Source organism: Rhineura floridana, chromosome 6 (assembly GCF_030035675.1).
Source record: "Rhineura floridana isolate rRhiFlo1 chromosome 6, rRhiFlo1.hap2, whole genome shotgun sequence".
Taxonomy (NCBI): Eukaryota; Metazoa; Chordata; class Lepidosauria; order Squamata; family Rhineuridae; genus Rhineura; species Rhineura floridana.
In genome coordinates this window covers 95,800,897-95,825,603 of record NC_084485.1, presented here as the reverse complement: position 1 = coordinate 95,825,603, position 24,707 = coordinate 95,800,897, and the positions used below count along the sequence as shown (strand labels likewise).

The 24,707-nt window shown below is 41.4% G+C and overlaps 1 protein-coding gene across 1 annotated transcript in view; it reads left to right on the top strand.

Annotated features, from left to right (window-relative positions):
* The window catches only part of PLPP3 (phospholipid phosphatase 3), a 110,036-nt gene that overhangs the window by 64,402 nt on the left and 20,927 nt on the right, over positions 1-24,707 (top strand). The window contains exons 3-4 of the mRNA XM_061633152.1: positions 17,026-17,309; positions 19,305-19,362. Of these exons, the coding sequence (XP_061489136.1) occupies positions 17,026-17,309; positions 19,305-19,362 (342 nt within the window). The remainder of the gene's footprint in view (positions 1-17,025; positions 17,310-19,304; positions 19,363-24,707) is intronic.

Sequence of the window (24,707 nt, the reverse complement as noted above, 5' to 3'; positions counted from 1 at the left end):
AAGTGGAAACTTTAATTTGGCTGTATCAGCAAGCTATAGTTGGAAAGTAACAAGAGAAGGGGAGAGGATGGAGCACCTGAACCTGAGGCTAAATTTCAGAGCACTAAACCATGGTTCAGTATTACATGTGAAATGAGTCAAAGTGTTCAATGCATAGGAGGAAAGATGGATTGCACTTCTAAGTAAACCAAGAGTTTTAATTGCTGAGGTCTACACAATGTCACATGAAATGACAAATTGTAGACAAATGTGGCATTTATGAAAGTGTACACAGTTTAGGGCAATTGCATATTTAAACAGATAATCCTAAAAGAAGAACTGTTTCCATAAATTACTGGAGTTCAGTTGGCCCAAGGAATGTAGGGGTGGCCCTGCCCCACAACATATATGTTGAGGAGGAAGGTCAGAAAGGGGTTTGCAAGCATGTCCAGCTGAATGCACTTAAAATCCTCCCTGTGACTTGGAGTCTTGCATGATGATCTGAATGAGCTTAGAATCCCCCTTCAGACCTTACTTCTGAAAGTGGAGATCTTGAGTGGAATGAGTGGGACTGGCACATCTGGGGTTGTTCTGGAGGTGAGGCTGGCACATGCCCCCCTGCATCCCCTGCTTGTGTTTGGGATTTCTTGTTCATGCATAATATCTGAATAGGATTATTGCCTAAACTGCTTTCTTGTTAGTATCTAGACCAGCCTTTCCCAACTAGTGGGCCACCAGATGTTGTTGGACCACAATTCCCATCTTTCCTGACCATTGGCAATGCTGGCTGAGGCTGATGGGAGTTGTGGTCCAACAACATCTGGTGGCCCACTAGTTGGGAAAGGCTGATCTAGACAGAGCACTCTGCGCTCCCCAAATGAAGAATGGGAATAAAAATAAATGCCAACATGTAGCAATTTAGAGCTTTGTCTGAAATCTCATCTCATGAACTTTGATGACATTTCTGCAAAATAGTGTATGTTGTATTGCTGGCAAAGGCTATATGTCTGCCTTATATACACCCACAATACATTCAGAAAGCTTCTTTCATCAATCACGATTTTTAGAAGCAGATTTCATAAACTTTTTATTGTGACCCTTGTCCCAGCCTCACTGAAGTTTTTCTCTCTGCAAGCCAAGGTCCTCCTTCATCAAGTGATCCAAAGTAAAAATAAAATAAAACACAAAAGGCAGAGAGCCATCTATCTTGAAACACATGTTTGTGGTGACTGAGAGTTTTGTGTGCTCGGTTGGCCAACCATTGTGTTAGGTTTTCAGGGATCTGCCAGGCCTTCAGGTCTGGGGTGAACTGGGGGATGCCCCTTTTGGGACTGTGATACGCATAGGGGTGAATGTGATTCCAATGGGGCCAGGGTGCACATGAGGGACCCACGCCCAAGACTAACCTAGCAAGGAGGGAGAGTTATTCCACATCCTTGGCTGAGGAGTCACAGCTACTCACTGGAATATTGGCCCAGGGGTCTGAAGGGAGGCTTCCCCACCAGAAGCAGCTGAATCCCTCACCTGCCCATATTCACTAATTTGGTTAATTGGAGATATTTTAATTCTAATTTGTACACTGTTATATTTGAATAAAAATAACATTTAATCCAGTGCCTTGTCCTGTGAGTGTTTTTCACGGGTGTGGGGCAAAAGAATATTGTTTGTTAACAAGGTATGTTCCTAAGAAGTGTTTTATCAACTAAATAGCTCCAATAGCCAGTTATTTTTGCATTCAAAGAGAAAATGAATAAACCTATGAACAAGAAGTGGTTTTATGCTGCATGGGAACTTTCCCATTATGGAAAAGCCATAAACAAAAGTAAAAAAACTTTCATTTTCACGTTACTGCCTAATATACCATCATTTCGGCTCCTTGCAGAATCTGCTTCTGATCAGGAGCAAGCCAGCGGTATGTGTTATTAGTGCTGGAAACATAATCAGCTAACTACGTAACCCATCAGCTTTCTAACACAAAATGGCAGTCTAATTAAAATCTGGGGGGGGGGGGAATAATAAAACCCCAGCAACTCTGATATGAAATAGCTGATTCTGTGCTGTTTGTGCAGCTTTCTCAACAAAAGTAATCCGGTATGGAAAATGCAAAACAAGACTGAGCTTTTTTAATTGCAAAGAGTTACCACTCTTATCGAACAAGCAAAAAATGGATTTCAATTTTTTATTTATTTATTGTGGTGGCAGAAGATATGGACAATTCATGTCATTCTAGCCTCTTTTTAATTATACAGCCACAAGAGTGGCTGTATACTATAGCCAGCTTGTATTTTTCACATTCCGCAATGTTAAATTGAAAATACCCCCCGCCATTCTCATGCTTCCCATAAGCTGATTTCAAAACAAAACCTTACAAAACATATAGTCCTGAACTCAGAAATGCTTGCTTAAGAACCCTCTCAATTTTCATGGCCATACATAGCACAGTCAGAGAGAATAGAGGGTCTAAAGAGAGAGAGAAAACTCCCAGAGCCCGTTTGGACTTTTTTCTGTCAGAGTTCTCATAATCTGTTGAAATTCATTAAAAATCAGCCATGTTCACAGAGTACCTGTAGTCCTGTTACTGACCTTGCTCCATACTCTGACCTTCATCTTCTGCAGTTTAAAAGTTAAAAAAATGCCTGGCTGATTTTTAATTAATTTAAGAAATTTTGGCTGGAACCCTATGATAATATCGGGCATGCTCAGTAAGCACCAAATGTCAGAGTTCTAAAAGCCAGACTCACAGCTGCTTGGCTTGCCTAATCAGGGGGACACACACACACCAGACTTTGATTTCATGTGAGACAGTCATGGCTTCCCTCAGAGAATCCTGGGAAGTGTAGTTTGTGAAGGGTGTTGAGAGGAGACTCCTATTCTCCTGACAGAGGTCCAGTGGCCAGACTGGTTTAACAGTCAGCCACTCTGATTGAAGGTCTGTGAGGGGAACAGGGCATGTCCTAGCAACTCTCAGCACCTTTCACTAACTACACTTCCCAGGATTCTTTGGGAGAAGCCATGACTGTCTAAAGTGAAATAAAGATCTGGTGTGGATGTGGCCAGGGACAGCTTTGGTTTAAATTTGGGTGGGAGGCTACATGTGCCTGCTGTAGAATAAAAAGGTGGGGGAAACGCTGAAAAGCAATGATACTGTTCACAATGTTTTCCTTTTGGAAAGGAAAGGGGCTTCCCCTCTGCCCAGTGCCCACCCACCCATTCTCCTCCCCTCCCACTCCCCCGGGTCAGTGTTGGACTATGACCTGGGAGACCAGGGTTCGAATCCCCACACAGCCATGAAGCTCGCTGGGTGACCTTGGGTTAGTCACTGCCTCTCAGCCTCAGAGGGAGGCAATGGTAAAACCACCTCTGAATACTGTTTAAAATGAAAACCGTATTCATAGTATGCAACTGATCAAACCCACCCTCCCTTCTCCATACTATCCCCTCCCTCTTGCCCCTTCCTTCCTCCCTCCCCCTCAATCCCCTCCCCCTCCCTATGGTCAGTTTTACCTATCTTAAGCATGATTGCATGGGAGTAAATACCATTGAACTCAATATGCATGCAAATGATCAAACCTGCCCTTCCCTGCCCCTTCCCACTCCTTCCTCCTGCTCCTCCCCTGCTCCTTCCCCATGGTCAGTTTTACCTATCCTAACCATAATTACATAGGAGTAAATGCCATTGAAATCAATAAGCATGCAAATGATCAGATCTGGCTTTCTCCTCCTTCCCCTCTCCTCTCCCTTCTTCTTCCCCTACCCTCTTCCTCAATAAGCATGCAAATGATCAATCCATTCTTGGCAAGCTTGTGCAGGATCCCATTTCTTCCCTCCCGGATTAAAAAGCAGAAAAATTCACTAATAGGCAAAAAACCTTGATGTTTAAGAATGTACCTATAGCCCACAGATATTTCTATCAAACTTTAAAAAGCAGGGAAATTGAGCAGCTATAGTGAATGCACCAGGGGAGCAGGAGACCTGACCTCCTCTCTGAGATATTGGACTGTCCTACAAATTTGTCAAAATGCAAACACAATTTGGGTTGGTCTTTCACAGTCCAATCCATTTCCTGTGTAGCTTGGAAGAATTTGGTAACATGTGCCTCTGAGCATATGGTGAGTGGTGGAAATTTCCCTGCTTTTTAACCCAGGAGGTAAGAAATGGGATCCTGTGCAAGCTTGCTGAGAATGTATTGATCATTTGCATGCTTATTGAGTTCAGTGGGATTTATTCCCCTGCAATCATGCTTAGGATAGGTGAAACTGTCCACAGGGCATGGGGAGGGGAGGGGGAGGAAGAGGAGGGGGAGGGGAGGAGAAGGACAGGTTTGATCATTTGCATGTTTATTGAGTTCAGTGTGATTTACTCCAGTGCAATCATGCTTAGGATAGGTAAAACTGACTGGGGGGGAGGGAGGGAGGGCTGGAGTGGGTAGGAGAAGAGGAAGAAGGAAGAGGAGGGAGGAGGAAGGGAGAGGAGAGCGGAAGGAGGGGAAAAGCAGGTCTGATCATTTGCATGCTGATTGAGTTCAGTGGGATTTACTCCTATGCAATCATGGTTAGGATAGGAAAAACTGACCATGGGGGAGGAGGAGGGGAAGGGGGAAGGGGAAGGATCGTATTGGAGGAGGGCAAAGGAAGGGGGAGGGGAGGGCAGGTATGATCATTTGCATGCTTATAGAGTTCAGTGGTATTTACTTCGTGCAATCAAGCTTAAGATAGGTAAAACTGACCATGGGGAGGAGGGAGGGGGGAGGAGGGAAGGGGAAGGGGAAGGAGGGGATTGGAAGGGGATGGGGAGTGAAGGGCAAAGGAAGGAGGAGGAAAGGGGCAAGAGGGAGGTGATAGGAGGGAGAAGGGAGGGTGGGTTTGATCTAGGGTTGCCAGGCTCAGGGCCTGAGAATGATTCTGTATCTTTAAGAGAAGAGAAAATTCAGCCAAGTACAGGTTTTCTTGCAACAATGTAATGGGAAAAACCACAAGGTGAAATTCTCCCTTCCCCCTGCACAACTTTTAAAGATACAGAAGACCTCTTGGAGGCTGGGCCTGGCACCCTAGTTTGATCATTTGCATACTTTTTGAGTTCAATGGGATTTATTTCTGTGCAATCATGTTTGAAAATGGAAATGGATTGCCTTCAAGTCGACCAAAGTTATGGCGACCCTTTGAATAGGGTTTTCATGGTAAATGGTATTCAGAGCTGGTTTTACCATTGCCTTCCTCTGAGGCTGAGAGGCAATGACTGGCCCAAGGTCACCCAGTCAGCTTCATGGCTGTGTGGGGATTTGAAACCTGGTCTCCCAGGTCATAGTCCAACACTGACCCTGGGGAGGGGGAGGGGAGGAGATTGGGTGGGTGGGCACTGGACAGAGGGGGAAATCCTTTCCTTTCCAAAAGGAAAACATTGTGAACAGTATCATTGCTTTTTAGCGTTTCCCTCACCTACTCTCATGGCTGTATAATTCAGATGCCAGGATTATTGCAGAACAACTGGAATTCACCCTAGTTCATATAGAGAATTCATAGAATTCACCCCAAATTCATAAGTACTAATTCCTCCCTTTCCATTTGATGTGTTTGCTTTTCAAGCACTACATAATGTCAAACTCTTCATAGTGTGAGGGCACTGGGGGACAATAAGCAAGACAATCATTTTCACACTGCTAACCCTTTATTTTAAATAGTATCATCAGTAGAGTCTCTCAACTAGAGTAAAAGGTCTAGGTCATGTTTTATGGGGCTTTCAGGGTCCACAAAGTTCTTGTTAAGTAAACGGCAGAGGCTATGACCTTTGTCTCTATCAGTACATGGGAGGATGTGAATGCACAAGGCCCTTGAGATACTAATTACCTTAGGGGACTGTGCTTTCCAGACCTCCCCTAAACATTCTCAAGGTTTATCCCTCATTGCATTTCATTTACCTTAGAAAATATTGCTTGATTTGACCTTTCAGGACCTCATATTATCCACAAATCATGGCTGCGCCTATGCAAACTTCCACTTAATGGCCAACTAGTCAGTCTCACATTTGTGACTGATGGCCTTTCTCTCTATGCATTTGAGTAAGTAAGCAATGCCTATTCATCTCTTGGCATCTCTACTCAACTTTAGGACATTTGTCTCCGTAAGTAAAGTTCATACTATACACAGGAGACAATGTGTGGCCTGTTGGCATTTAAAGACAAAAATCCTATGCATGATTACATGGGAATACATCCTGTTGTGCACAGCAGGACTTTCTAAATAAACATATAGGATTACATGGCATGTCTTCAAAATGGGATTTACATTATACCAAGTGTTTTTGGTTCTCTAAAGAGCCTCCGTGGTGCAGAGTGGTAAGCGGCGGTAATGCAGCCAAAGCTCTGCTCACGATCGGAGTTCGATTCCAACCGAAGGAGGAATTCGAATCTCCGGTAAAAGGGGTCGAGACCTACTCAGCCTTCCATCCATCCATGGTCGGTAAAATGAGTACCCGGCATATGCTGGGGGGTAAAGAAAGGCCGGGGAAGGAACTGGCAATCCCACCCCATATGTATGGTCTGCCTAGTAAACATCGCAAGACATCACCCTAAGAGTCGGAAACGACTCGCACTACAAGTGAGGGGACACCTTTACCTTTAATTGCACTGCTGTGTGCTTTTGTTTGCCATCCTGGGCTCCTACTGGGAGAAAGGGTGGGATAGAAATCAAATAAATAAATAAATAATGTCCCTGAGACATTTTCTTTAGGCTTCCCGCATTCTGTTTTAATGCGATCACACATAGACATGCAGTTTGGTAAATTCAGTATGCTGATTCCATACAACTTTGTTTTGGTTAAAGATGTTTTGTTTTAATATATTTTAAAGTCTGTTTTGATGATGTTTTAAAGTGTTTTTAGTGCTTTTGTTTGCCCTGGGCTCCTGCTGGGAGAAAGGGTGGGAAATAAATAAATAAATAAATAAATAAATAAATAAAAGGCACTACCAGTCATAGATCTGAACCAGTGACCGAGAAGTTAGCCTACTTCTCTGGCTGTCTCCCTTTTTTGGGCAAGGTGATTGAGAAGGTAGTGGCTGCTTAGCTCCAAGGTTTCCTGGATGAATTGGACTATCTAAACCCTTTTCAATCAGGCTTCAGTCCTGGTCATGGGACAGAGACTGCCTTGGTCAGCCTGCTTGATGACCTCCGCCAGACATCAGACAGAGACTGTATCCTTGTCTTGGCCGCCTTCAATACCATTGACCATGGTATTTTTCCGGGCTAGCTGGGATGGGATTGGGAGGCACTGTTTTACGGTGGCTCCAGTCCTACCTGACAGACAGGACCCAGAAAGTAGTGCTGGGAGACTACTGCTCAACCTCCTAGCCATTGGTCTATGGGGTACTGCAGGGTTCCATTCTATCTCCCATGCTCTTTAACATTTATATGTAACCCCTGGAAGAGGTCATCCGGAGATTTTGAGTACAATGCCATCAATATGCTGATGACAATCAGCTATATCTCTCCCTACCACCTGATTGCAGGGAGGGAGTGCTCATCCTAAACCGGTGCCTGGAGACTTTGAAGGGTTGGATGTGGGCTAACAAACTGAAACTTAATCCAGACAAGTCGGAAGTGTTGCTGGTCAAGGAGAAAACTGCGCCAGGGATAGGGTTGCAACCTGTTCTGGATGGGGTTGCACTCCCCTTGAAGGAGCAGGTCCGCAGTTTGGGAGTCCTCCTGGATCCTGCCCTGCTGCTTGAATATCAGATGCCTGCGGTAGCCACGAGTGCTTTTGGCCAACTCAAACTGGTCTACCAGCTGTGGCCATTCCTGGAAGCAGTTGACTTGGCCACAGTAACACATGCATTGGTGACACCAAGGCTTGATTACTGTAATGCACTCTGTGTGGGGCTACCTTCAAAAAAGGTTCGGAAATTACAGTTGGTTCAAAATGCAGCAGCCAGAATGTTAACTGGAGCATGGTGCAGGGAGCATATTACTCATGTGCTTTATCGACTCCACTGGCTCCCAATTTGTTTCTGGGTCCAATTCAAAGTGCTGGTTCTGACCTTTAAACCCTTAAACGGCCTTGGACTAATGTACCTGAGGGACCGGTTATGCCCATATGTACCTGTCCGGGACTTAAGATCATCTGCCTCTGGTCTCCTCTGCATGACTGGAATGAAAGATGTTAGACTGACAGGCACGTAGAAGAGAAACTTTTCAGCTGTGGCCCCCAAGCTTTGGAATACCCCAAGAAGCCCGCTCTCCTCCCTTCCTGATGGTTTTTCGGAGACTTCTGAAAACCATCTTGTTCTGGAGAGCCTTTGGGAGGGACTGAAGGTAGAGCCTGAAACTGATTTTACACCTTTTATTTTAATTTTACCTCTTTAGTCCCTTCATACGAAAAGCAGGATTGGACCAAGATGAAGGAGGTGTGAAAATTGGAGGGAGAAATATCAATAATTTAAGATATGCCGACAATACCATACTACTAGCAGAAACCAGTAATGATTTGAAATGAATGCTGATGAAAGTTAAAGAGCAAAGCGCAAAAGCAGGACTACAGCTGAATGTCAAAAAGACTAAAGTAAAGACAACAGAAGTTTTATGTAACTTTAACGCTGACAATGAGGACATAGAACTTGTTAAGGATTATCAATACCTCGGCACAGTCATTAACCCAAATGGAGACAATAGTCAAGAAATCAGAAGAAGGCTAGGACTGGGGAGGGCAGCTATGAGAGAACTAGAAAAGGTCCCCAAATGCAAAGATGTATCACTGAACACTAAAGTCAGGATCATTCAGACCATGGTATTTCTGATTTCTATGTATGGATGTGAAAGTTAGACAGTGAAAAAGGCAGATAAGAGAAAAATCAACTCATTTGAAATGTGGTTTTGGAGGAGAGCTTTGCAGATACCATGGACTGCGAAAAAGACAAATAATTGGGTGTTAGAACAAATTAAACCAGAACTGTCACTAGAAGCTAAAATGATGAAACTGAGGTTATCATACTTTGGACACATCATGAGAAGACAGGATTCACTAGGAAAGACAATAATGCTGGGAAAAACAGAAGGGAGTAGAAAAAGAGGAAGGCCAAACAAGAGATGGATTGATTCCATGAAGGAAGCCACAGACCTGACCTTACAAGATCTGAACAGGGTGGTCCATGACAGATGCTACTGAAGGTCGCTGATTCATAGGGTTGCCATAAGTTGTAATCGACTTGAGGGCATATAACAAGAACATCAAGTCCCTTCAGTACCACTCGCCTATATATATGTGTGCGTGTGTGTGTGTATAAATGTATAAATTTGTGTGTGTGTGTGTGTTGTATTTTATGTATTTTAATTGTATTGTTTGTATTTTAATTTATTTTAATGTTTTTGTGATCTTTATTGTGTATAATTTTATTATGTACGTGTTCGATTTTATTGTAAACCGCCCTGAGTGCCCTATTATAGGATAGAAGGGCAGGATAGAAATATTTTAAATAAATAAATAAATATTAACATGCACTGGCCTGGCGTGGTTTTTGTTTTCTTTTAAAAAATAGTTGCATTTAGAATAGTTTTGTTTTTGTTTTCTTAAAAAAAAGGTTGCATTTAGAATAGTCAAAATTATTGTAACTAAAATGGTGAGTAATGTGTAATTTCAATTTTACATTTCCCCATCTAATTAAATGCTGAGGGAAAACAGTAACTTGGAAATGTAATTGGGGGGGGGCGGCAGGAGAGATTGCAAGGGTGACTGAATAATAGAAACTCATTTCATGGAGCCCTTCTGAGGATTTAATGAAAACAGATTTGTAGCCATTTGTCCCAAATACTGAAGCCATTTTGCACTTTGTTTCTCACCAGCTTTGCTCCCTTTTAAGCGTTTCCAGCAGGTCACACCACATGCATACTACTTGCTGGAGACACAAGTCAGAAGACGAGCTTAATATATTTAAGACTTGTTTATTCAGGATGAAGTTTCAGCTTTTGCACATCTGTGCTGAATTAGTTGCTTGAGCTTTCTTTTTTCTTTTTTAATCAGGGACAGCATTGCCAAAAGAACAAGTTTATCCTACTTCAGCTTCTCATTAAGGGTTCAACCATGATTTCTGCTAAAGCAGGACGGGGCGTGACTACACAGTGTTGTGCTGGGGGGGGGGGCTGAAGTCTCCAATTTAAAGTCTGCTACATCTGTGCAATTACCAGGACCACCAGCAGTGAGAGAAAATATTAATCCCTAGGCTTTGTTGGCCCTGGTCAGAATATTCACATGCCTATCTCAGGACAAGCATCCATGGTTTAAGAGGCTCCATATGCTGAGGATAAAATGGTGGTCCACTGACTGTGACGCTGTTTCCCTAATTCAATTTATTATTTTGCCACACACACTCTTTGCATTTGGGTGAAAGTCTCAACCTCTGTGAAATGCCAATTTCTAGATTTTGTTTTTACATTGACCATTTGCATCCATATCCCGAGACAGCTGGAAAGCAGCTGAACTCTTCTGAAGCAACTGAACACTTGTACATCTTCCTTAAACATATTTGTACGTTTTGAATGTGGTGCTCCTACAGGCCACTTTTGCTTGTGCGTATATGGTAGAAATACATTCCCAAGTGTCCAGAAAAGCCACAGGGGATTTGTAAGAGACTCGTCCTACAGTAAATGAGCAATACGGAAAAGAGACTGATGCTACAATTGTTAAAGAGAGGCCCTGCCTGTAAATAACTATTAGAGGCCATCTGGTAAATTAGTTGCATTCTGCAAAAGGAGGAGATACTGAGATTCAGATGTTTTTATTCACCCCACATGCAAACAGGCCTTGGCTCATTGCCGACATTTGAAGATAGTCCAACAACCTAGATAAGCCATCAGCTGTGCAGTACTTGTATTCTCCAGGGCTTGTGTGTGATTCTGGAATAGGTTAGGTCCTAAACCTAGACAGCCTTGATGAAGCCCCAGGGACCTCAATATTAATTTCTATTTGGAAAAAAATGTGGCAATGCAGTTCTTCAGTGCAACTAGTATATGCAGCTTTTCTGCTAACAATAAAACCCTAGTGAACCCACACTTTTTCTAGACTCTAGTTCATGAAGTAGCCATGAATACTCATAATTTCAATTCAGTCTATTCCCCTGTCTCCTCTGTCACGTCATCATCCAACTTTCACAATCTATCTCCTCTTAATATGCATTCATTTTCTGATTTTCACCTTACAAGTTGTTATGTGCCTTCAAGTCAATTATGACTTATGGTGACCCTATGAATCAGCGACCTCCAATAGCATCTGTTATGAACCACCCTGTTCAGATCTTGTAAGTTCAAGTCTGTGGCTTCCTTTATGGAATCAATCCATCTCTTGTTTGGTCTTCCTCTTTTTCTACTCCCTTCTGTTTTCCCCAGCATTATTGTCTTTTCTAGCGAATCCTGTCTTCTCATTATGTGTCAAAAGTATGATAACCTCAGTTTCATCATTTTAGCTTCTAGTGGTAGTTCTGGTTTAATTTGTTCTAACACCCAATATTTGTCTTTTTCATGGTCCATGGTATCTGCAAGGCTCTCCTCCAACACATTTCAAATGAGCTGATTTTTCTCTTACCCACTTTTTTAACTGTCCAACTTTTACATCCATACATAGGGACCGGGAATACCATGGTCTGAATGATCCTGACTTTAGTGTTCAGTGATACATCTTTGCATTTGTCAGTCATCCATTGAGGTCTTTCTTCTTAACTAGAGGTATTGTTTTTTTGCATACTTCTCTGATAATGTCTCTGACTTCACTCCATAGTGCTTCTGGTTCTGTCTCAACTAAGTTTAAAGCCTCAAATTTGTTCCTTATTTGATCTTTATATTCTTCTGGGATGTTATTTAAATTGTATTTTGGCATTATGATTGCTTTATTGTTCTTCTTTAGCTTTACTCTGATTTTCAATATGACCAGTTCATGATCTGTACCGCATTCTGCTCCTAGTTTGTTTTCACAGAAAGTATGGAACTTCTCCATCTTCTGCTACCAATTATATAATCAATTTGACTCCTATATTGACCATTTGGTGATGTCCACATGTACAGTCGTCTTTTCGGTTGCTCAAAAAATGTGTTTGCAAGAAACAAATTGTTGACTTCACAGAATTCAGTAAGTCTCTCTCCTGCTTCATTTCTATCTCTTAAACCCCATTTTCCAACAATTTCTAGTTCTTCTCTGTTCCCTACTTTTGCATTCTAGTCCCCCATGATTATCAGCACATCTTGTTTTGGTGTGTGATCAATTTCCTCCTGTACTTCTCCGTAAAATCTCTCCAATTCCTCTTCTTCTGTGTTTGCCCTTGGAGCATAGACTTGGATGATGGTTATGTTAATAGGTTTCCCGTTTAATCTCATTGATATAACTCGCAAAGACCTTGCGTTGTAGCTCCTAATTCCTTTTGCTACATCACTTCTCACTATTAAAGCAACCCCATTTCTTCTTAATTTCTCATTTCCTGCATAAAACATTTTGTAGTTGCCTGTTTGAAAATGTCCCATTCCCATCCATTTTAATTCACTAGGCCAAGTATTGTAATGTTGATGCATTCCATTTCTTGCTTGACAATTTCTAACTTTCCCTGGTTGATGCTTCTCACATTCCATGTTCCTATGGTGTGTCGTACAACTCCAGACTCTCCTTTTGCATCTGTGCACATCAGCCTCTGGGCTTCCTTTTAGCGTTGACCCAGCTGCATCATTAGTCACAGTACTACTCATCCTTTGTTCTTCCCCAGTAGCTCATTGAATGCCTTCTCACCTGGGGATCTCATCTTCCAGCACTATCTTATGTTGCATTTTGGATATTCAGAGATGGTTTACCATTGCCTTCCTCTGAGTTTGGATGCATCTTAGTCTGGTGTCTCCACTTTGACCATGCCGCATCTTGGTTCAAACTCCTGACGGCATTGCTCTCAGCTTCTTTGACACTCTCAAACCCCCTCATCATGTTAAGGTGTGCAGCCTAGAGGGGGCACCCCCATTTCTTTTAAAGACAAGCCTTTCAAAGCCAAGAAATCTAATTTCCTGTGATAAGGCTCCTCAGGACCTCTTGTCTCTACAGCCTTTAGATTTTGCATTTTCTCTCCTGAAAAATGGACTTGCAGAAAAGAATTGCTTGCTATGAATTGGATCTATAGAAATGCTCACTTTTATCTTCAGTGCCCTCTAGTATCTTTCTTCACCTTGCCGAATGGTTTTTCCTTGCAGAATATCCAGAAAGCTACAATAGTTTTTGTTTGTGGTATGCAATTAGGAAGTCATATATTGTTAAAAACAGGCATACCCCAATAGATCATCTAGACCAACTCCTATCCTAAAACAGTATCTGTCTTCCCTGAAACATCTATAAGAAATCTACCAATTTCTTTTTGGTAAGGATGCTGCTTGGCGATGATGACCTGCTGTAAAAAGCAATCCGTCTTTCTTGACCTTCTAAGCAATCTTGTATTTGCATGTTGGCTACATGCCCTTTATAGTTAAGTAACAATCTTGAACAAGTATTACCCCCCCCAGAAGCATTACAATAGAAAGACTCTAGTTTCTGTATCTAGTGAAGCAGACTTAGCAGCTATTTTAACTTTTGAAAGTTATTTTCTTGTTTAGCTAAATTAGGATATGACATTAAATTGCTTAATAGTTTCATTTGAGTGATATTTGGTGCATATTTCTTGTGGGAGAGGGAAGAAAAGTAAATAAGAGAATATATGTGCTCTGTGTATTTGGCAATGCTTCTGTGCTGACAGTAATATTACTGGCTGTTTCAGAAATTGATTTACATGAAGGCATTTTTCTGACTGTTGAATGTACATATCCTACTATTAGCCAGAATAAAAAACATGTTGGCATGGAGGGAGAAGGAAGAAAGTAACCTATTTTATTACTTAGGTATAAAAACAGTGAAGTAATTAATAAAATCCTAAAATTGTAAAACTGGAGCTCAAAAAATCTACTTGGGTAACGTGACAAACAATTTAAGGTTTTTGCCTCTTTCATAGAGGTGTGACATTTGGAATTGATTTCACAGCTTGATTTTCATTAAACTGTCTTTTAAGGCTTGAGATTATAAGAAGCCGAGGAAACCAAGTTCATAATGATGATTGATAGCATTAGTGTCAAGTCTAGAACATTCCCTTTAGATGTGGCACAGGAAATACTTAAAGTGTATGGTTCAAGGGTTCTTGGGTCATGCTACCAATAGCATGCTGCATCATGGGAGAACAACAGAAAAGTGTGTGTAAGTATGAATGGTGTTTCTCACAATTTTAAGAAATTATAAGGACCATTTTGGACCTTATGGCAGTGTGTAGTCAGCAAGGAGCTACAGCTAATCCTGGAATTGGTTTAAGTGTACCCATGCTGATCACATTTACACTTTATGTTTTTAGGTATACATTCAAAACATCTTAGGATGACATCTAAAATGTAATATGTGAAGCAAAAAAAATGTACACCTTCCCCTGCCCAACAACCTAGAAAAAGATACAGCAGCCCAGTTTCTTCCTTGCTCACTGCATAGTGCCCTGCACATTTCCATGTATGTAGCTCATGTACACACATCCTGAACCACACATTCTGGTGGTTCATATACTTGCTCATTTGTTTCTCTATAATTCCCTTCTACTTTATGGACACCCAGGGATAATTAGTCTTGTAGCAGTCCAGGACCTGTGATGACTTCTTTCCCTTTCAGTTATTTCATTAGAGCCACAAGAAAAATAAGCTTGTTACCTGTGAGATACACAAAATAGTTTGCTCCATCTACCAGAATCCCATGCCCCACCAATTTGAGGAACATTGGTGCATTGGAAAGTCACCTGTGTGCCTCCAGGAATGCATACGCAGCTCTAACCAACCTTTTGTGAAAATGGGAATAGTCCTGACCTTCCACCCATCCAGAGCTTGTGTAGAGGCTGAATGAGGAAAGGGGATATATAGACCTTGAATATGAAAAATGCTGTATAAGTAAACAAAATATTCTTGGACAATGTTTAAAAAACCAAACACTTGACTAAGGGGGCAGATCCAGACCCCTGGACATGAGTGACAGGACTTAATGGAGGGGCATAGTCACCACTGCATCTACAGCCCCACTGCTTGTCAGAGAAGAAGTGGGGCAGGGGCAGTAAAAATGCTATTTTGCTGTGTCAGCCCCCAGATTAATGTAACAAAGAAGTCTGGGATGGACCCGTTGTTGTCACATAAGGGCACCAGCGTTGGCTCAGGACCAAGTGGATCTTGTGCCAGGCCCAGCCTCCTTCCCAGCCCTGAAACACTCCATTTCTGGGGTTTCTACTGGCTACTACCAGCGAGGATGCTGTTGGCAGTAGCTTCCCCCTGCCAACTGGTTGGGCAGGCCCTTTTGGGGGCTCCTTGTTAGTGGAACTCTCCCACTGGCAATGGAGCTCCACAGCCAATGGAGACCAGCAGATCCAGGCAGGGTTGGGTGGAGGGACAGCTCCACCTCATCCAAACCCCATCCAGCGTGGTGGATCAGAAGACAGTATTGCTTTGCTCCACCCTAACTATATCTTCAGTGAGCCCAATTATGTCATCTGCAGAAATCTGTATTTAGTAGAACAAATAGCCAAACCTGGGTTCGTGGTCTGTATTTCTCAAACAAACCACAAGTGGTAAGCCAAGAAAAAACCTTGGGTTCTGCTTGTGGATTGTTTGGGAGAAACAGACGAAGAGCCTGGGTTCAGATGTCATGTCAAACCAGAACGTAGCTTGTTTCCTGGAAGGAGTGGGGGAGGTGCTCATTCACATTAAAACATCGTTTAATAAGACATGTGAGCCAGGTCTGTTTAAATAGAGGGGAAAGTCCCTTTGTAGTGGCTTCCTTTTCAAAAACTTCTGAATTGGCCCAAGTGTTTTGCTTCACTAAGGCTTTGCTGCAATTACAACATAGAATAGTTAGAGTTGTCTGCTCAGAAGACAGACTTGGAAAAGATCAGCTTAAGAACTGTTGTGCCTGTGGAATTACTTGCTATTTTTGGCTACCCCCGAAGCTTTGTCTGAGGAGCAATTGCTCAATGAGTAATGTAATGATGCCAAAAGCACCCATATCTTTTAGATTTCTCTGTTCCTTTGGTGTTTAGGTAACATGCAGTAGATAGGATCTTCAAATGGAAGTGGCTAGTCAAGTTTTTTCTAATGATATCTCTGGGCTTGTCATCACTGCCTGAAGGCTAAGGCATGGAATGACAGATACTATAATTCTCATTTTGTAGCCTTTGCAACAGTAAGAGGTTCCCCCAAAGCCTTCTGATTACATCCCAAGTTATACTTATAAGATAATCTCTAATAACTTTGGGATGGGTAAATTGTTTGGAAAATGATGTCTGTCTCTACACTAATAAGTACCTACTCTCTCATTGTGGTTTCTAACCCCCGAGGACTATACAGGTGCCATGTGGAACATTTTGTCAAATAAAGACCCTAAATAGTTGCAGGGGGGGAAATCACAAAAACCTGTGGCCCAGCACAACAAAGCAGATCCACAAACTTCAGCCAACAGATGCAACAGAACTCAAGTGCATATTTATTTATTTACTTATTAAGTTTATATCCCACCCTTCCTCCCAGAAAGAGCGAAGGGATGCCCCCATATCCACAGTGGGTGGTGAGGGGGAGGGGCATAATGATGCATTGTCTCTCCTAGTGTAACCATACATAATGACATCCAGAAATTTGCTACCTCCTTCTATATGGCCAGTTCAAAATAATTAATGTGGTAATGATCTCCTCATGTGCACATGAAGGCTTCTTTCCATTAACAGCTTTTCCTACTCTGTGGAGAGCTGCCACTGAATGGAAACTTCCAGTGACCACTGCACTTTGTTCACTGGAATTGTTAATATATTTTGGTGAAAAGATTTCAGTGAGAGTGGAAGTGGGATTTCTAAAAAATATAAACCTGTGGTATATTTCTTGACCCAAGTTACAGTTACTGTCTCTTGTGATAAAATTGTACTTGACATGTAGCCTGTTCATGAAGACTGCATGATTTCGTCCAAATGATATTATTTTAAAATTAATATTTTTTCCCTTACAGATCATAATAGGAGAGTTCTATCGGATCTGTTGCTTAAAGGAAACGTCCCACTCTTTCATCCAGAACCCATACGTGGCAGCTCTGTACAAGCAAGTGGGCTGTTTTGCCTTTGGTTGTGCCATCAGCCAGTCTTTCACGGACATCGCTAAAGTGTCTGTTGGACGTTTGAGGCCCAATTTCATTGCAGTGTGCCGGCCAAATTTTACACAAATCAACTGCTCTCAGGGTTACATCGCAGAGTACGAGTGTCTTAATGGTGATGAAAGCAAAGTCCAGGAAGCCAGGTGAGAAAGATTTTTCTTTACAACAGAAATAGCATGGTCTGATTTCAGTCAAAATGATGCTGTTATTTGACTGTATGAGTGGGTCTATCCAAAGTATATAGCATCTTGAAAAATGGCTAGGAAATCTTAATTATGTGGGTTATATTAACATAAAATGAAAAAGCAAGGAGAGGGACATGATAACAATATGCATGCCCTATGAGATTGTTTCTCCCTGTCTCATAATGATAGCACCAGGGATCCTCCAATGAAGCTGAATGGTAGCAAGATTCAGGACAGACAAAAAGAAATACTTCTTCACACAGAGCATCACAAAACTATGGGATTTGCTGTCACAAGAGGCAGTGATGGCCACCAACATGGATGGCTTTGAAAGTTTAGGCAAATTCATGAAATATTATATAAGGTCATAAGTAGTTATTACTAGTCACCACATACTATCTCCAGGTTCAGAGACAACATGCCTCTAAATCACCAGCTGCTGAGGAACAACAGTGGACAAGCACTGCTGCTTTCACGGCATGGTTGTAGGCTTCCAAGGGGCATCTGACCCATCACTGTGGGAAACAGTATGCTGGACTAAATAGACGTTGAGCCTGATCCAATGGGGCTTTTCTTAGATTCTTACAAAAGCTAATAAATGAGTGATAACATGTATGTATTGTATTTATCAGCCTTCTTCCTTCTCTGCTCCTCTGGGATTTCTATCATATTTGGACTGATAAATAGTGTTTTTTAATTTGCACATACACTATGTCTTAAGAGAGTGTATATTTCTCACTGCTGGTACCTTTCAGTGGTTAATAGACTGAGCTACAAATCAGGAAGTCCACACTTTGAATCTCATTTGCCATGAACTGTCTAGGTTGCCTTACAGCACAATCCTATGCATGCTTACTCAGAAGGAAGATCCACTCTGTTAAGTGGGCTTACTCCCACGTAACAATGTATAGAATTAAATCTACCATGCACAATTGTTGCAAGGATTAGAAGATAATGTATGTGAAATGCTTTGAGCATTCCAAAGAGTTCTGTAAATAATGCTGCTGTTGTTATTTTCAAGAACTGTTGTTCCATGTAGAATTGAACCTGACTAATGAGCAAGTGGTTTGACTTCACCAACATGAAATCTAAAGGAAAAATTGCTCTCCTTTACGCTTAATACCTCCACTTGAGTTTGCAAGTCAAAATTATGTGTCCAATTTTTTTCCATACACTGGATGCAATAATATTACTGTAAGGCTTATTTCAGGGAAAGATTTTTGAAGTATGTTTTCTCAAGCAAACAAACAAACAAAGGGTAACTGTCCAAGGGAAGAACTTAAGAAAGTAAAGGTGAGAAAGATTATAAAAAGCTGTTAGAAATCAAAAAGAAGCTGGAATAATTTGATACATTTAACATTATAAAAATAACTGTTCTTTACAAAAAAAAGCATTTTTTGAGAAAGGAATAACTCATCTCAGATAAGCTATGCGAGCCTATGGCAAATAGATTTGGCAAAAAATTCTAACAAAAATCTGATTCCATCTATAAAGATAAGCACCTATAGTTTTGTTACTAATAACTAAAAAATTGTAAAGGAAATTGTAATCTTTTCACATCAGATGAGCCTGATTAAAAAAAATTGCTGCTGCAAACTGTCTCAGGAAGATAGATTGGACCAACAGATTATGCAGCAGGAGATGGCAAAACCTGTTATAGCCTAGGCCATATGCCATATGCCATATGGCGTCATGCCAGAATCTTATTTAAAATTGCCATTTTGTAAGTGTGTGTATGTGATATAAAATATAAAAATATGCAATTCCTGTAAAAACTGATTTAGTTCCATAGTATTCAATCATTACTTCAGTCACTTTTTTAAAAAAAGGCGTGGAGAGCTTTTTTTGTGTAAATAGAATTTCTGTGCAAAGTATTGTTAGGAAAACCAAAGCATTTTGCCATTTGTTCAAATAACAAAATGGATGTGTTACTACGCTTCTTTTGTTTTGCAGGAAATCATTCTTTTCTGGCCATGCCTCCTTCTCCCTCTATACGATGCTTTATTTGGTGGTAAGTGTAAAGTCATTTTGTTTTTAACAAATCATGTATAATCACTCTTGGGGCATTATGGGAAATGGGTAAATTTTAATGCTGGGCCAAAATATTTGGCCCAACTTTTTTGACATTACAATGGATAGTAGCAACGAGGTGAACACCCCCCCCAAAAAAGATTGAATCCATTTTTGGAGGTGCAGATTCTAAGACCTTTTCTATGTGGGTGGTGTTTGTCTTACCGTAGTGTAAGGTCACCAAGGGGTTTACATTTTCTTTTTCATTCTTTTACTGGAGGCTGAGCAAAACCTTTGCCACCAGTTTGGAATACCCCTGCATCTGACACTACAATATGATGTAGCATTGATCCCAGGGAGATTCTTGGAGGAACAAGGTGACTGCCCTCTTTCAATCTCCGCCTCCAAATATGTGAATATATGTTGGCCCAGCATTACCATAAACCGTAGCTTATGAAGCTGGCAGCGTGTGTAAAAATGAATCAGAGAGTAACAGCAGACATCAGCCTGATTTGTTCCTTATCACTGAATTGAGGATTATTACCTATAAAACGGGTGCATTGAAGAGGTGTTTGGAAGCTATGGTTGGCGGGTGCCAAGTGGGAAGAGCCGTAGCTCAATGGCAGAGCAGCTGCCTTGCATGCAGAAGGTCCCAGGCTGAATCCCCAGCATCCCCTGGAAAGGTCTCCTGCTTTGAAACCCTGGAGAGCCTCTGCCAAGCCATGTAGACATTTCTGAGCTAGATGGACCAATGGGCCTGACTCAGTATAAGGCAGGTTCCTGTGTTCCTGTGCAGTGATTATCCTGCTCAAAAAGAATCACATTTGTCTCAGTTTCTCTGGAAAAAGCAAGAGTTTGCAGAGCACAAGAAATGTAAGCCTGCGTGTGTTTCATTTTGCCAGGCAACGTAATTGAGATCATGCTAGGCTGCTTATCTGGCATTTACCTGCATCAAAATCATAATTACCTGCTTCATTAGGTTAAAAAAATCTGCTTTCTGGATAGCACTTCAGAAAGCAGGGCAGGTGGACTTACTTGCCCACATAGTTTCACCCAAAACTATGGGGCTGGTCTTGTTTTTCTTTGTCAATGAAAAATGGCTCTGCCCTTCCTTTCCTTAGCTTGTTATGCCAGAGTGTTTCCTGATCATAGCTGCTGGAAGCATGCTTGATAGAGCTTGTGCAAAGAACACGGCACAGGTCAATTATGGGTGGAACTACTCTAAGCTCTTTGGAAAGGAAAGAAAGATTTAGGGAGTGATTTGTGGTAAATGTAATTAGGGGAAAGCTTTTTTTTTTTCCTTCATAGGAGTTTCAAAAGATCTGTGGGCCCCATATCTCCTGTAACCTTAGATATGAAATGGGGGAGCATATCTGAACTTATAAAAACATTGAACATGAGAGTGTGTGTATGTGTGTATGCCTTTTCCAACACAATTCCTTTTCTTTGCTGCCCAAAAAGATAAATTAACACACAGCTCCCTGCTGTTCCCTGTCCCCTTTCTCCTTTACTCTTTATGATGGAAGCAGTCTCTGTAATTTAATTACCATACCTTTCAGACTGTTTGGGAGTCGGTATGAATTTATTTCCTCATATTTTCTCTCACATTTCTTTTAAAGTTTTAAAGTTATTCCATAAACATTTACACCATTTCCTCTCAGCGATGTTAAAATAACATTGTTGGTGAACTGGAGGGGGTGGATATGCAGCATGAAAGAAGCTACAATTCCGCCTTCTCCAAAAATGCATAGATGGTGTGTCTGGCCATTGGTTACAGCAATGGTTTTGGTCTGTAGTACTTCTGAATAAATGGTTTGTTTTATCTATCACCACTTCCATTTGCCGTGAAACGGGTTCCACCCTTCTACAGCCCACTCAACTTCCCAGAACCTCTTTTGAGATTATTTCTGTTCACTGGTTTTAAAATTAGAGGAACAGAATGGAAATCTATATGGTTTGGACTGTGCAGAAAACTTAAGTCGTGATGATATGGTGTTGTATGGTATAGTAACAAAAGCAATTCAGTTAAATTTTACAATACTGCTTAATGATAGACTCACAGAAATGTGTAGGGCTAAGCTGAATTTTCTATATAGAGGATGGATAAGCTGTGGCCCTGCAGATGTTATTGGACTACAGTTCCCATCAGCCCCAGAAGACATGGCTAGAAGCTGGGGATTATGGCTGTTGTAGTCCAGCAACATCTGGAGGACCACCCCCATTCCTGTTCTATAGCAAACATGTTAGGTATAAAACAGGGCATTGAGGTGAGGGGACAAAATGACTCCTGAAATCCCACCAATTCTTTAATCTTTTGTACCTGCCATTCTGCTTTGCTGGTATTTGCAGCACCATTCAATTGCTTTTCTGGCACCATTTTTTTCCAAATTGTGTTTTTCATCATGGAACAGTGAAGTTGCCATGTGGCCAGTAACATTTAGCGAGGTGGTGATATCACTGAGGCAAACAAATCTTATGTAGATTTTAAAAATCAGTCTCATCCTGAATTAGCTTTATTTGACATTGGCAACATCATCACATAGCCAGATCTCACTGGCTACATGACAGCATCACTGTTCCAGGAATAGATGGCTGGTAAACAATTTTAATAGAGCAAACCATTAGAATTGAGAAGACTTCTTTGTTTGTCTGAGAGTATTACAACCTGAGGAGAGAGTATTGCAACTGTATCTGCTCAAAATAGGCTGCTGAAGAGGGGGAAGAGGCTGTTTGTGGCTGAACTGATGCTAGGAAGCGACACTTGTCAGGGGACAGCATAGAAGTCTGATATGTTTGAGGGTCTGTGTAATCACTTTACCACCTTTCAGTCTCCTTCCACCAAATGAGGGTGAAACTATGAGAGGGACACACACAATAGGCGTGAAGTTGTTTGATCCTTGGGAACGATTACTACTGAAAATAGGTGGCTGGGAAATTGCAAGGAGCTTCCGTACATTCAGAGAAGTCACCTTTGGCTTTAATGACTCCCTTTTAGTTTTGGATTCATTAAAAAAATTGGCATGTACAGACAAGCATATAATTTTTGCAAAACTGCAGGCTGTCTGTATGAGTTTCACCTTATTGAAATTTATTGTTGGACTCTTTCTCTTCCCCCTACCACTATGTACTACCGCCCCCACCCAGGCAATTTTTGATTCTGAACCTGCAAAGAAACAATTTTACAGGCTTTATGAGTCTGGAACATTATATCATAACAAACCTGCTCTGCTGCCTTCCTACAAAATGCAAAACAGTACAACTTAAAGTGCTGACTAATGTCAAACACTCCCAGAAGGTGCTAATTTTCCTCTCATTTGACTTCAGGTGGAAGGAGCTGTCAATGCAGAGCCAATTTTGCCTGTAGGGCTCTCCCTCTTGCACTGCAGTCCTGTAGGGAGTGGATCTTCATGAAATTTGCCAGCATTGCATTTTTTTTGGTTCCTGCAAGTTCAGCATTATGTTCTTCAGATTGCTTGACACATTCAGGGTTTTTTAAAAACAATTCTGCATTGTAGACTCAGGTTTTGTTCCAGTTAAAACCGTAACATTTGAAGCATATGCACATCTTTTTAAAAATCTTGTATATGTTTTGGGGAGCCATGGTTTGCCCTCTTCTTCTCAGCCCATGTTTAGTTCACATGAATTAATAAATTACATATATGTGTTTTATACATTATTGTTTTAGTTGATTTGTAACAGGAACCTGAAGCGTATACTAGGAATGTGAACTCAAACGAGTCTGAATCAAACGAATCTGAATCCCAAAGTAAGTGGGCCCACTTTGGACAGATCTAGGGCTTGCGGGAGATGATATGGAATCTCTCTGAAGTGTCCCAAACCAAAGTGTGGACCTCCAAAACACTTTGGAGCACTTTCTCTGAATAGGATTAGCATTGAATGCCACCCATTTTCATAAAAATCATCATGTAATCATGACTGACCCTGATTATGCAACAGTGGTCTAATGGAAGTGAAAGAGCAATTTCTGGTAGACCCATCAGTTGTATAATGGGTATGAAATCTCAAACTTTCATACAGCTGTTACAGAAAACCAAAATGCTACCTCGTTGGATGCTGCCACCACCTTTCTCTCCTTTATTACTGCTGGACAGGAACAAATCTTAGAAGTTTCAAGTTTAACCTGGGAGGAAGGTATCTGCTGCCAACTGTAACTCTCACAGATGTGGTTCTGTGCATGTCTTGACCTGGGTTTCCTCTGTCTCCCCTTAAACCGGCTTGCAGCCAATTTTATCAGACAGTCTGATACATGTCGAATTGCTCTTTGAGTCCTTAAGTGAGACGGCCAACTCCAGGATCTGATTTTAGAAAAGTTTTTATTAAGAAAATGGGCAAAAGGATTGGAAGGAAGAATATCAGTAAGGTATAATGAAATGAAACACAAAACAGATTTCTACCTGATCTAAACTTTATCACTGTGAAGCTAGGACACTTTGCATGCAACCCACATGAGTCTTGTCCATGGGTCTTCAGGTGGAGATAATTGTAAACAATAACATAGAAAGTTACTCCCATCTATAGGCTGTCATCATCGTGAATGATTTAGGAGTGTTTGGTGAGAATCTCATGTAAGTTAGGAGACCAATGATTTAGAGTGCTTATTGCTTGACAGGGAAGAGAGCAGAGGTGAAAGAAGGGCTGTTATTTCCTCTCTCCCAGGGCTTAATCCAGGTTTAGTGCCCCAAACCGCACCCTGTGAATTCAGGGCATTCATGTCTTGCTTGGTTCAGTATAAGGAGGATGGAGTCTTTGGTTAGGAGTTCTGAGAAAGGAGTACCCATGATGACATAGGGCAGTTTATTCACAGTGGTGTTCAGATGTGCTGGGCCAAAGGTAATTGTTGACTGAATGACATTTTGTGAAGCCATTCCATTAATTTTCTCATGCTGCACTTTGCCCAGTTCTGAGACTCCTAAGCCACTCTCCAGGATCAACCCATTTACTTTGTCCTCTTTATGTGGAAGAACACCAGGCAGTATTTTGCTTTCTAAACAAATGTGTCCAAGTCCAGAGGCTGCTCGAGTAAGCCAGGTAATGTTGCCCACAGGGTGTTGCATATGCCAGCCAAATATGGAGACAGCTGCTAGATTAATCTCTTATATAACTTCACTGACATTTAAGCAGCTGTGCCATGCAGGGTTAGGAAATAAACTCCTGAGGTGGTCCCCTTAAATGCTGCTTGTTTTGAGCTCCCAGGGCTTCACTATACATATTCTAACAGCTAGATGAACAGTGTGTTCATGTCTGCATGAATGCCAAATAGCAAACATCTGACTATATTTCAGTGGGATTGTGGCCAATCGGTTAGTCATTAGATAAATATCAGTG